This window comes from Ctenopharyngodon idella, chromosome 12 (assembly GCF_019924925.1).
Source record: "Ctenopharyngodon idella isolate HZGC_01 chromosome 12, HZGC01, whole genome shotgun sequence".
Taxonomy (NCBI): domain Eukaryota; kingdom Metazoa; phylum Chordata; class Actinopteri; order Cypriniformes; family Xenocyprididae; genus Ctenopharyngodon; species Ctenopharyngodon idella.
This window is the reverse complement of record NC_067231.1, coordinates 20,548,434-20,562,344: the sequence shown is the minus strand read 5'-3', so window position 1 is coordinate 20,562,344 and position 13,911 is coordinate 20,548,434. Positions and strand designations below refer to the sequence as shown.

The 13,911-nt window shown below is 38.5% G+C and overlaps 1 protein-coding gene across 1 annotated transcript in view; it reads right to left on the bottom strand.

Annotated features, from left to right (window-relative positions):
• atrnl1b (attractin-like 1b) overlaps positions 1–13,911 on the bottom strand; it is a 102,838-nt gene that overhangs the window by 87,277 nt on the left and 1,650 nt on the right. The window contains exons 2-5 of the mRNA XM_051913558.1: positions 3,473–3,556; positions 3,077–3,190; positions 1,029–1,157; positions 575–783 (exon numbers count right to left, since the gene is read on the bottom strand). Of these exons, the coding sequence (XP_051769518.1) occupies positions 575–783; positions 1,029–1,157; positions 3,077–3,190; positions 3,473–3,556 (536 nt within the window). The remainder of the gene's footprint in view (positions 1–574; positions 784–1,028; positions 1,158–3,076; positions 3,191–3,472; positions 3,557–13,911) is intronic.

Sequence of the window (13,911 nt, the reverse complement as noted above, 5' to 3'; positions counted from 1 at the left end):
GCTGACTGAACATGCCGAATCAGTGCTTGTCAGGTCGTGGAATGTCTGAGAAGTGATGTACTGTTATCTGGTGATTGTCTGCATTGGTGCAGTGTGAATTGGCCTTAAGGGGTTCAGTTGGCCAATAAGTTTGGGAACCCCTGATAGGTAACATCCATCTCATTATACTTTTTCGTTATCCACTTATGAACGGATGACCTAAACAGAGCAGTTTTGGCAGCTTCTCAGGGTCATTACTATGAACACTCACATTTCCTGTGTCTCCTCACATGAAGCTTAGTGAGAAGTTGGCCAGAAAGACTCATTAAATTAAACTCAAGACATCCTGATGTCAATGCTCTATCACACTCAATTGCGCTTTGACACTTTGTGGCAAAACCCTGATAAGGATGCTGCAGTGATGCAGAGGTGCACTATTAAAAATCAACACCAGAGGGAGACAACCCACATAACAACAAAATCTACCTGAGACGCAATGCTCTGTTGGGAAAACAAAACTGGAAAGGTCTCAGACCTCACAGCATCCTGTAGAATACAGTAGAAGAGTGGAAATGAGAGTGGAAATGAGTAGTACCTTGCCAGCTGTCATTGCACACGCATAGCTTTTCCCCGGTGAGGTCACAATAGCCGTGATCGGGGCTGCCACAGTTGTTCCTGCAGTACGGGATGTCACAGGCCTCACCCTTCCAGTACTTATCGCATTCACAATACACACGGCTTGCTATCGAGTTCCCCGAGGTGCACTTCCCGTGGCCAGAGCAGTTATTTGGACATGAGTTGATTCTGTCGAGGGAGATGAAGAAAGAAGGTTGTAAAAGCAAAACAAGGGGGAAAGGGATGTACAAAGGGAAGCCTGAAATGGGGGAGGGTATAATGAACAGGACTAATCTGTAATTACACTGAGAATATAACATGCACAGAGGCGCTAAAATGAAGACCTCTGTGTGATTACGTGTTAAGAAATTAACACCTGACCAAATCAGCAGGCTTTCAGTAACTCTGTTGTCCCAGCGTGGGTGAATACTCACGAGTAGAAGATTTCAAATCCTGTCAGGTTGTAGGCAGCGTCGCTAAAAAAGTGCAGGAGTGCGTAGCCTGAGTTGGTCTCCACTTCAGGGACGGTCTCATTCCCTTTCACTTCGGGGACAATGAGGCCACTGTGGGACAATTACAAAAAAATAGAAGCAGGTTAGGAAATGTTCCCTCAATCTTCCTTAACAGCAGTAACTTATTCCATTTGTTATGCAGTAAAGTGAAATTTTCCTGTGTGACTCTAGGATAGAGGATTTCAACTTGGGTCCGAAAGGTGGTATGGGGTCCACCAAAAATGTGAGACAAAAGGAAAAGATTTTTACAAAATCTATTTTTAGGGCTGTCACAGTTAACTCGTTGACTTAAAATATATTAAATATGTTTTATACAATAATTTCTTAACATGCTGCTTTGAAATTTATCATGAAATGTGCTTTACAAATAAATTTGAATATTTTTATCCTTTGGTTTATGCACTACCGTTCAAAAGTTTGGTGTCTGTAAGATTTTTTTTTTTATGTTTTTGAAAGTAGTCTAGGCTGCAAAAATACAGAGAGAGAAAAAAAAAAAACAATAATATTGTGAAATATCATTAAAATTCAAAATAAGTGTTTTCTAAATATATTTTAAAATGTAATTTATTTCTGCAATGGAAAAGCTGAATTTTCAGCAGCCATTACTCCGGTCTTCAATGTCACGAGATCCTTTAGAAATCATTCTAATATGCTGATTTGGTGCTCAAGAAACATTTCTTATTATTATCAATGTTGAAAACAGTTGTGCTGCTTAATATTTTGTGAAAACTGTGATTTCAGGAATAATTGATTAATAGAAAATTCAAAAGAACAGCATTAATTTGAAACTTGAAAAATCTTTTGTAACATTATAAAGTTCTTTACTGTCACTTTTGATCAATTTAATACAGGCTTGCTGAATAAAATTAATTCAAATGAACAGTATAGTGTAGATCTAACATTAAAGGTGACCTATTATGCCCCTTTTCACAAGATGTAATATTACGTAATATTAAATGCAAATAAGCTGCTGCTCCCTGCACACTTTCCAAAAGAGGGCGGAGCTTTAACAGCTCACGCTTCGGTTGCTCAACAACAACAATGCTGGAGAATCTCACGCAGCCAAAATGACAATTGTCATTAATGATGTTCAGCCTTACATTGTTCAAACCAGAGTTGGACACTGATAGAGAGACTCAGGAAGAAGTTACAACTTTTAGAAGGTAACTGGACATTTCTGAATGGTTAGTGGATAAATATATGTAGTACCTGTGGAGTTGATTCAACTCATCGACTAGCATGTGCCATCATGTTAATCTTTCGTGCAAAACACGTATGGACGGCCATTATACATAGCGTACATGTTTGCCAAACAGAGCCATACACACCAGGCTAACGTTTATGATTGCTATTAAATGCTGTGAATGGTCTAATATTTTTTCCAAAACATCGCTCAGACAGAAACGCTCCTTTTTTAGCAATCGAGCTTGCCAGGGTCAACTTGCAGGCTATACAAGCTAACGATAGTCTAAATAGTGTTCTGTACACCGTTGTCGCTTACGAAAACAAAATGGCGGCACCGTAGGTGGAAACGTGCAGATTAAGGGGCGGTAATATTATAATAAGATCCCATTCCTACATCACAAGGGGAGCGAAATCTGAGAGGCTCACTTTTTCACATGCTTACCGAGTGCACTGGGGACCCAATTATAGCACTTAAACATGGAAAAAGTCAGATTTTCATGATATGATAGTTTAATTGTGTACAGAAAATCAGATATTCTGTCAAATTAATACAAAATAAACAGGTATTGCTTTGCCATTAGTTTAGTGACAGCAAAAAAATACAATTAAAGTAACTTTTAAAACAACATGTCTTTATAATAACACACTTAATATTTCTCTCACACAGTATAAATGGGTCTTTATGTGAACATACAAAGCTGCCATTATATTTTAGGAAGGGAGTTCATCATACTTAAAGGGGTACTTAGCACCAAAAAGTCCCCAGTTTTAGAAAACACACTCACCTGAAGACAGCAACTAAGGGAGCATAAATAGAGTCTCCATCATAGACGTACATGTGGTCCCAGCTACATTCGGTTGCAAAATGGTTAAATCGTAACCTCAGGACTGCGTTTGGGCTGCAAAACAAAGGTGATGACATAATGCTTAAGAATGTGTTGCTGGCTGCATAATCCATTATGAGAACATATTACAGCAGACTCATTTCTGCCAAGTCTGAAGGGTGCAAGGTGGAATGTGCTCCTCCAAGCCTTTTCTGGTAACCCAACACAGAAGAAAACACCCTTGTAAGGGCTGCTGAAGTCTCTTTAAATAGGGGTTATGCAAGAGGGAAGTGTGGGCACAACAAAGCCATGTCAAACTCTGGTGAGAAAGAGAGAAGATGACAGAATAACACTTACTAGCCCTCAATCAGCCAGGTGCACTTTGTTTTGTATTTGTAGTTGATGGGGCCATCTGTTAGGTACCCAGACGGCTCAGTCAACCTGAAAAATAAGATCAGAGTTGCTGTTCACATCAAATCGAGCCCGAGGGACAAACAGAACAATGCTATGTGTAAGAAAAAAAGCCAGAGGCGTTGCAGAGAAGTGCTGTTTCAGTACAAGTATGCGCAATGATGAAGCTGGTTTCTGTGGTTACTTATGGCCATATGGACACAGGCTTGTGTGGGAGCAGATCCACAATGATTCACTGCTGCAAATGTGCTCATGACACAGGCCTAACCAATCAGTTGCCTCTCCCTCCGGACTGCAACAGAGCCATCAGGCCCATGGAGTGACAGTGCTTGGATCCATATTGCATCACCACGGAACACTCAGGGCCTGTCTGTGTCGCGGACCACATTAACCGCACCAAGCTGGTGGCATTGTTTGCCCAGACAAGGCCTATTGTTTGTAGATGCCGACTTGAAGGGATGCATCCTTATAAACAATGACCTCAATATTCCACAGACACACTCTTAATTGAACACGTTATTGCTGCTCGCATTGCCAAACACTTCTCGGGCCGAATTTTGCAAGGTCATCAATCTAAGTGACATTGCCGAGAGCTTCTGTTCTGCTCATCTGTAAGTGAACAAAAAGAAGAACTGTGCTACTGTTGCACAAGCAATCTTGGAGTGGACCAGAGGAAGCCAACACAACACATCAATATTCACATCATATGTTAGCATTACTATGACACTTAAAGGTGAAGTTTGTCATTTCTATGCCAAACAGAACTACAGCTATTGAAATATTCCTGTATACATGGTAATTAGTGTATTCAGAAAAAGACATGCACATTCATTAACTGCTATTCTCTTCGAGAAAAACTGGAGATGCTCGCTATCATTCTATCATGTTGCATTTTTGTAATTCTGCACAGTAATTGAATCAGCTCATTAATTCTCATTCATGTCCCTGACAACAACGCACAAGAGAATGTCCTTGAGTCTGTGCTTTTACCTGTCTGTATATGTATCTGTTGATTTTTTTTAATGTCTAATGTGATTAAATCGGTCTCCTCCTCACACCACAAATGGGTTTTCTTGCAAGATGTTTCACAACTTCCTGTATCACATCAACAATCTAGCTGACTGGTATACATTTTCTCATCGACTTTGGCTTTAGGATAAAAAGTTAATTTTGGATCCTGCCTGCAAATCTTCCATTACAGTGTATATCAGAACCAAATAAGGTGTTATATCACATCACATCACATCACATCAGAATTATGATTAATACAAGAAGGTTTCTAGAAACTTTTTTTTTTTAAATTTAGTTGTCAATGATGTCAACATAATGCAATTCAAAAGTTTGGAAACAGCGTAAGCAAAGTGGGATTTTTTGCATAAATCCTTTTCATTTCTTGGCGCAAATTAACTTACTGAAGCAATTATTTAAAGCAATAACTATTTCTTATTACTTAATAATAACCATACACCACTGTTCAAAAGTTTTGAATCTGTAAGACTGTATAATGCTTTTGAAAGAAGCCTCTTACACCGTGTCACACTTTAAATAATGTTTAAATGGTGTAATATTTATGAATACATTGTGTCTGCTGTGCTTTTGCTGAGAGCCCACACTCTCTTCTGATTGGCTGTGGTTTCTGATTGATTTTATCGCTTCTTATTGTTGCGTCGCATCTAGTGTGGACAATGCGATAAGATTCCAGCAACAAGCAGTTTGACTTGTCCACACTAGACGCGACGCAACAATAAGAATCGATAAAATCAATCAAAAACCACAGCCAATCAGAAGAGAGTGCGGGCGGGCTCTCGGCAAAAGCACAGCAGACACAATCAAATGGGCAAGTACATAGTAAAATTCATGAATATTACACCATTTAAACATTATTTAAAGTATATACGAAGTGACTGAATCAATCTTTGTCATAGAATATGCTTGTTTTTGCACATTGAGTTGACAGTTTGAATGTTCTTGTGCCCATTTATTTATTTTCAAGATCTGAGGTGAATTAGCCAGTGTTGTTTTCATTACAGCTAAAAAGCTGTGAACACAGAATGATATTCAAACTCTTGACGCTTTTAACATTAAATAAAGCACATAAACAGTACCTGATATTATCATTGCCATATTTTGTGTTGCTGTTCCAGCCGTGACGTCGCGGAGAAACAGAAACCGTTTCTAAAATAGAATATTCGCGTGTTGCCGCTGCGGCTGGTTAGGACAAAAACTCAGATTAACATGGAAATGATACCTTTTATCGCGTGTCGCAGCGTTGCGTTGCCTCTGGTTAGGACACGGTGTTAAGCTCACAAATACTGCATTTATTTGATCAAAAATACAGTTAAAAGTGAAATATTATTACCATTTAAAATAACTTTTTTTATTTTAGGATAAGAAACATTTCTTATTATCAATAGCTGCATTTCCATTACCCTTCAATTTGCGCAAATTGAAGTTGCGAATTCAAAAAAGGAATATTTCACAAAACCGCAATGGAAACAGTTTTTTCGCATTTACAGGTCACCTGGCGTATGTAAAAGTCAATCATTCTTTAAAGGCAGCGGTATGTTTGGACACGAAGACGAGACAAAGTTCTTTATTAAACTCATAAAAGACAAAATTACGGGAATACTGGAATGCCACAATTTATCAAGACCTCGAAGCAGATATGACGGGGAAACACCTCATATGTAGCTGCTCCCAAGTATAAGGTGCTTTCCTTGCCATTAATTCTTGGATAACACACCTAAATTAAATATAATGGCTAGAGCAGTGGCTGCGATATACTTAAACCTACTAACATCCATTGCCATGATTTTTTTAAAATGACTTATCACAAGAAGAAAAAATTACATTTTAGTCGCATAACATTAGTTAATGGAAACGCCGTCATTTCGCAATAGTTTTTTAATTGACATTTAGAAAATATCGCAAAAGTTTTGTGTAAATCTGTAATGGAAACCCAGCTAATGTTGAAAACAGTTGTGCTGCTTAATATTTTTGTGTGAATGTGATTTTTTTCCCCATAATTCTTTGATGTATAGAAAGTTCGAGAAAACAGCATTTACTTGAATTTTTTTGAAACGATGTAAAATTATTTACTGTCATTTTTAATCAAAATGTATTCTTGCTGAATAAAAGTACTAATTTCTTCAAAAAAAAAAAAAAAAAAAAAAATACTGACCCCAAACTTGTGAACAGTAGTGTATGTTACAATCAGATATTTTCTCTTTTTTGAAGATAATTAAGTCAGAACCTTTTTTTCTGAAAGTTACTATACAACAGACCAATTAGAACACACTTTAGATGAATTACACATTTGTTTTAAAAAATGCTTTAATAGTTTGTGTTCCCTTATCACTGCAACATCATCCCTAAATTATAAAGATGCTGATATTGTCCAGAATATCACTTTGACATTTCAAAAACTTTTTAGAGCGCTAGTCTTCATAAATCTGCACCACAAAGCAAAGAGAAAACAGCCTGCAAACAAGTCATCTTTGATTTTTGTACCTTAATTTGTAAACGTTTCATTCAGTCTGTGAATCATTCCTCAGTTGAAGTAAAGAATTTCTTCACAACAAAATTTCTGTGACATACAGCCAACCTTAATGCAAATGCTAAAAACCAAGCATTCTTTCAACATTCTTGTTGTAGGTTAAATCGTAGCCTATTAACAGGCTATTTCTCCACTCTGTGTTCTCTATAATCAGACAGTGAGATTTTAAGAGCGGTTAAAAACAGTAATCACGGTGCACCACTTCCTGTGCCGGGGAGGACATCCCTCAGGCTGAATGTTGGCGAGAGTGATGTTTCTTTGTGCGGGCACACACTCAGCGGCCCAGAAGAGAGGCAAAAAAGGCAACTGTAGGTGAGTCAACAGTTAAAATATTCACCAGGTTTTCATGCATATTTTATAGGCCAGTACCAAAGCAAAATATCCACCAACAGGCAGGATTAATACCTGTCCAGCGGCTTTGAAGTCGCCACTGGGCAAGGTTCACTCAGCCTTGCTCAAAGGCTGGCCTCAGGCATTCAGAAAGGGACGGGAAGGGAGTTACATCTGCAGAACAGCCGATGCAATATTACAAAAACAAAGACTTGTGTGCTGAAGGTAAATAGGGTCTGAAAGGTACAACTCAGCACTGCAGTCAGCCATACTCAAATGTTGACACTTAGCAAAGTCCAATTAGAAAGGGCCTCTTCGTCAGCTAACTCAAGCCCCGTTTCCTGCCACGTGAACAGGGGTCCACTGATATCTGCCGATCACTTCCTGAACCTGCCTCTCTTCACAGCCCTTGTCTTCCTGTAGTCGGTGTGTTGCCTCCCACCACTTGTTCATTTAGCAGTTGTGTAACAGGAAAGCTGTTTTTAGTGGCAGTTTGATGTGGAGGCAAGGACACTAGGTTAGGACTGCTGAACAATTCAGGTCTGTTCATTTATGTAAAGTTGTGGTATCATCTAGCCTATTTTCTCCACTGAACAACCTTTTAACTACAAATCAGGACTATGTACGCATCATTCTAAACATGTAAAAGTTATTCTACCGCATTTGACTTACGATTCAATCAAAAACACTGAGGAGCTATATTTAACCTCACACTGAGCAAGCAAGATCAAATGTACAACAGCAAGAACTATTCATAAGGAGTTGAGAAAATGACTCCATTAACAGCTGTGAGACACTTACTGACAAAGGGTATTTTAGAATAGAAGCACCATTTCATAAGATTCAAACACTCCTTGTTATTGTCCAGGATGTTTGGGTGAAGTGTGATACAGGGGACGCATCCACACAGTGGGTGAATTAGGGCTGGGCGATATGGCTGAAAACTGTATCACGATATCAGTGTTTCATATCGGTCGATATCGATAATTATTGATAATTTTTTCTGACCCATTTAAAATAAGGACCAGGAGAAAAATACATTACATTTAAACATTTTTATTTTAAACTTAACCTTCCTCTGATCATAATCCCCTCAGTTATTAAGACAGAAATGTCAACAACCATGGAAAACTCAAATAATTAAAATGTTGTGCGGTGTTGCAGCTACAGATGTTGTTGGTTGAATACGGCTGTGCTCCAAAGGGTGAGCGCGGCTAAGGTGGTACATCAAGTTCGTGGTATTACCAGTCTTGCATAATTTGCAGACGACATTGGTCTGACTACGGTCAGACTTATAATATTCAAAAAACTGCCATACTGGCGAGCTGACTTTTCCTCTTTTATTTACAATGTCCTCGCTCGCTGCGGCACTCATTTTCTGCTTATCAGTTGCCGGTTACTGAAGAGGAATCCAGCAGACCAGCACGAGACAACGATATGGCGCAACCAAACATGATACTGTTACATGATTGGCTGTTAGCGTGTCACTCCCTACGTTGCTAGGCTACCAGAGAGCGAGTGCCTTTGTTAATGCAACCAAACTTGCTTCGCAACCTCTGTTTTCTTCCGACGAAGAATAAAAAAAATATCGAACACATTTTTTTTTTATATTGATCACGTGTCTATCGCGATACATATCGTTATCGTTTTATCGCCCAGCCCTAGGGTGAATAACTGAGCTCTCAGTATTACAAATGACTGGATCTATGTTTGATCCAAAGCAAAAGAGATTTTAAATAGACTTCATGTTGCCTCCGGTGGACTCACCTTTGTCCGACCTGCCTTTTGCCAATATAGCACATTAGCTTGATCCTGAATGGTAATCTATATAAAACTGAAATACAGGAATACAGGAAAAGGGGCAGTTGGTTAGAGAGTCAGACTTGTAACCCAAAGGTCGTAGGCTCGAGTCTCAGTACAGGCAGAAAGGGAGGAGTGAATGAACAGCACTTTCTTCCACTCTCATTACCCACAACTGAGGTGCCCTTGAGCAAGACACCTAACCCACAATCGCTCCAGGGCGCCATGGTATGTAAAAAATGGCTGCCCACTGCTCCAGGTGTGTGTTCACTACTCACTAATGTGGGTGTGCACTTGGATGGGTGAAATGCAAAGCACAAATTCCGAGTATGGGATACCATACTTGGCTACACGTCACATCACTTTCAAAATGCAAAGAAACTAATGGTGCTTTTCCATCGAAATTAGCCGGAACAATTTGTCCCAGGCACTTTTTTCCCCCAGACCTGTTGCTGTCTGCGGTTCAATCGCGGTCTAAAGTACGTGAAGATTAAGTCCAGTGACGTAGGACTGCACGCGACTTTCCAGTTCCCTCTGGATTTCGTCCTCCGCATATAAGCTTAATAAAGCCTGAACCTCGTCATCAGTCATATTTTTTAAACTCCATTGTTGATTCGAATAGCAAACAAGCCTTACTGCACACACCACAACTGACTTTTAAAAATGGTGGTTGAAATAAAATGCTGCATGGAGTCAACCAATCAAAATGCTGTGTGAACTCAATCAATCAGCATGTTCAGCGCCCAAGTAGCCTTTCATAAATCATAAGCACATGAAATTAAAACTAATTTTAAAAAGGTAAAAATTCTACACACTTGAACAAAACCAAAGACTTGCAGTTGGTCTAAGCCAAGCAATCTGTTATGCTTGTTTGATGAAGATGATGTAGCTTACATTGCACATCCATAAAGATCAGCCTAAAAATAGTGCACAGATCATGTCGACTGGCTTGGCTTAACCCAAATGCCAAATCGTTTCACCAACAACTAGCTATTCAGCAGTCTAGAGCACACATGATTTTGAACACCACAGACATATTTCAAATAGATGTTTACATAGGGGTAGTTGACGTACGTTGGGAAGCTGACACGTCCTGTGGTGTTAAATATTATACTCATTCTAAAAACATTTGAAAACATTTCGCTAATTCTTTTATAATTATTATGCATGCATCTTGTATGACATATTAATGGAGATACTAAATAGAATATTTGTACTTTTAAAATGCATCTGTCACACAGCAGGACCATCTAAAATGAAGAGGATAAAAAGGTTAAAAACAAGAAAAGAAAAAAGAAAGTAACCAGGTACAGGAACTGTCACAAACCCTTATCAGTTATTAATACATTTTATCAGTGGTGTAAATGTAATTACTACTGTAATATAATTAGTTGTTCCAAACCTGTATTCCATAGTATACTATGGAAGTCAATGGGACCTTGTATCTTGTATCATATCAAATATATCAGCAACTTTTACTCTCTACTTAACTACATTATTGAATAAGTATATGTACTCTTTACTCCAACATTTTGCATGGCTTAGGCTTTGACATTTTTAGACTTTAATATAGTTAACATTATTTTATTTTTTTCCATTATACTGAAGATACCTTTTTGAAGGATATCAGTTTACTTGTGCTCTTTTTTTGGGCACTTGAGCTTAACTGAGACTTGAGTGTCTGTAGACATTTAAGAGGCTGTTGTGTCGATTGCAATATTGATGTGTTCAGTTTTATTTCGACTTTAGAAAATAAACATGCTTGCTCTCCTGTTTCTTGTTCTTCACTGGCATGACTCTTTGAGTCTTTGGTGTTAATGACTAGTGCATTTTTGTATGGAAGCCCGTTTCCGCCACTAAATAAAAAAATAAAAACAGTAATTGCGACTTTTTATTTTTCTCACAATTGTAAGTTATAAAGTCAGAATTCTGAGATATTAACTCGCAATTGCGTGATATAAACTCACAATTCAGACTTTTTTCTTGTGATTGTGAGATATAAACTCACAATTGTGAGAAACTTTTTTTCTCAAGGAATGAATGCCTTAAACTAAATGCTGGGACATTTATTCTCAGTAAGTTATTTTCTCTTTTGTTTGATTTACATGAATGAGACAGTGTAGCAGGTTTTTCACTGCTTATTGTGCTTAATAACACTTCTTAACCATAGACTAAAAAAAAAATATGCCTCCACTCTCTTCCATTGTAGAAAAGTGAAGTCGCATATGTCCCAGGTGCTGACATCTTGTGCTGATTCGGGACCTGAGTCTGCGCAGTAGTGAACTCGGAACCCGATTCTGCACAGTAGTGAACATGAAGTGGAGCCGTGCACACTATCAAGGCTCCGCCCTCAGTCCCGCAGAATTGTTTAGTACAGTTTACTGCAGAACAACTCATCGGTCGGTGTGAAGGAAAAAAAAAAAAAAAAACAGTTATGGAAATGTAGAAATTAAGTGAAGTTCCTAAACGTAATTTAGGGAGGAGCGAGCCCATCTAATCTTCCAATCAACAGGCAGAGTATAAGCAGCTGCTTACCTCTCTTCAGTCTCAGCTGTTCCAGCATCCCTCCACCTCCCCAAACTCCACCTTCATCTCAGGTGCCTTGCCCTATGTAATCATATCCTATATTTATTCACTGTGGGGGTATATCAGAGCTCGAGCTGAAGCTGCTTCATTGAGCCCCTCCTCAGTGGACAGCAAGCCAAATTAGCTAACCTAATACCCTAAAGATTATATGGGCATACAAACTCGTTAAAGTTAAAGCTCAAATCTCCTCCCGAAAATCCCAAAAAAAGTCAGTCGGTCCCTACACATGATTTATAAATCGAGGGAACGAAATAGTAAATCGTGTGCACGTTTTAGTAAATCGAAGGAATGAAATAGTAAATCGTGCGCACGATTTAGCCTACTATTTTTTTCCTGCATGTCATGTCCGGGGCTCCGTAGCTTAGTTTGTCTCACGTCCCATTATAGTTCATGGAGAGGGCAGGGTTTATGACCTATACTGGGACCAACCATTTGGGGGCGATCAAGATGCTTTGGCTTCAACTTTCAGGACTTGTGCGGCAACACTTGTTTTTAACATTGAACATGACCCAAATTTGCGACTGCCTTCTAAGAGAGGCAGCTTTCCATTGCAGTATCAGCATGAGCACCGCACCAAGTTCCTTTTCAGGATATACTGCACTTAACTCTTTTTAACATCAAGCACATCCAAGTTTTTATATTCTGATTCATGCATTTCATCACTCTGAGTGAACTGTCAATAGTGCTATATATTTACATACCGTGATACAGCAAAATTACTAACGATTGACAATTTAAAACCGTGGTAACGATATCGCCATACCGCCCAGCCCTACTCTAATTATAAAGCTAATTTCAAGAGAAACTACATGAAATTAAGGGTGACATTCTAAAATCTATGTACACAGCAATTGCACATCAAGTACGGCAGATAATGGCCTTATAAAGTACTCAAAATTATTTACGCAGACAATATATAAACAATTTAAGGACAAAAAACACATTTTAAAAACATTTTCATAATCAAATGTATCTATACTTATAAACATCAGCACAATTTATATGCAATTGCTACAACTTTAAGTAATCTACTGAAACTTAATCTACTGTTGGTTTCATCGCCAGTCTAAATGAACACTTCAATTTACAAGAAAATAACACAAGGAAGTTACATCATTAGATGGCACAGCCACAAAAAGCCACAGAACGCCAACCCATCTCTAAGCAAGATTAAGGTTTAGGCTATGATATTGCTTTAGAAATTTCCAAAGCACTCACTTTTAACAACAAAGTTGACTCTAGGCAGGTTACTTACATTGTGACTAGAAAATTATAAATTACCTTCATTTTCCTTGTTATATTTTAACTTTGAGCAGACACAGACCGGTCTCTATCTACATTATTAAAGCCCTATCATGAAAGGAGATTGTTGTTTATGAGCCTGAAACCTAACACAGGTCATTAATAATTCTGCATCCTCATAAACAACATCTGCACATGCAAGCCATGTTCAAAACAATGGAGTGGTACACCAGACACACTTTCTATCCCATGTATCCACTTAGCCAGTCTTTATAACGACAACCTGTTATTTGTCAAGGTGACAGCCTTTGTTGTTTGATCATGCATCTTGTGGAGCAGCAGCTAATGGTCAGTATGACACGGTCATATAATTCCCTGGTCTTCTTAGTATTTCCTGGTCACCTGGACCAGCATGAAAGGCACAAAAATAGCCAAGAGTATCAAAACATCAACGGAGACCACTTCCTTTCATCCAGCTATTGTTGCTTTAAACCTTTGTTATACAGGTCTGGGTGTCAGTATGAAGTTTAGTTTGAGTGACAGCACTTATAAATGCCAAGAGCATCCTCTCAGCTGCTTCTAAGATGGAGTGAAGAGAGATCTTTGTTGCACCCAATGAGAGTGGGATGCTATTTTAAGATACAGGAGTGCAGGAGCTTTGTTCAAGAGTTTCATTTATCATACAGCTGTCAAGCTGCAATCGTTTAAAACTAAATCATGTCTGCCCACAGTAACTTTGACATCCTTTCTGAAGAGAAAGACCCAGAATTAATAAAGACAGTATAGTAAATGTTTGAAGATTCATCAGATCATCTCTGTACAATTAGTTAAAAACTACTAATCTATAACAGTGTGTAAAGTAAATGTGTAA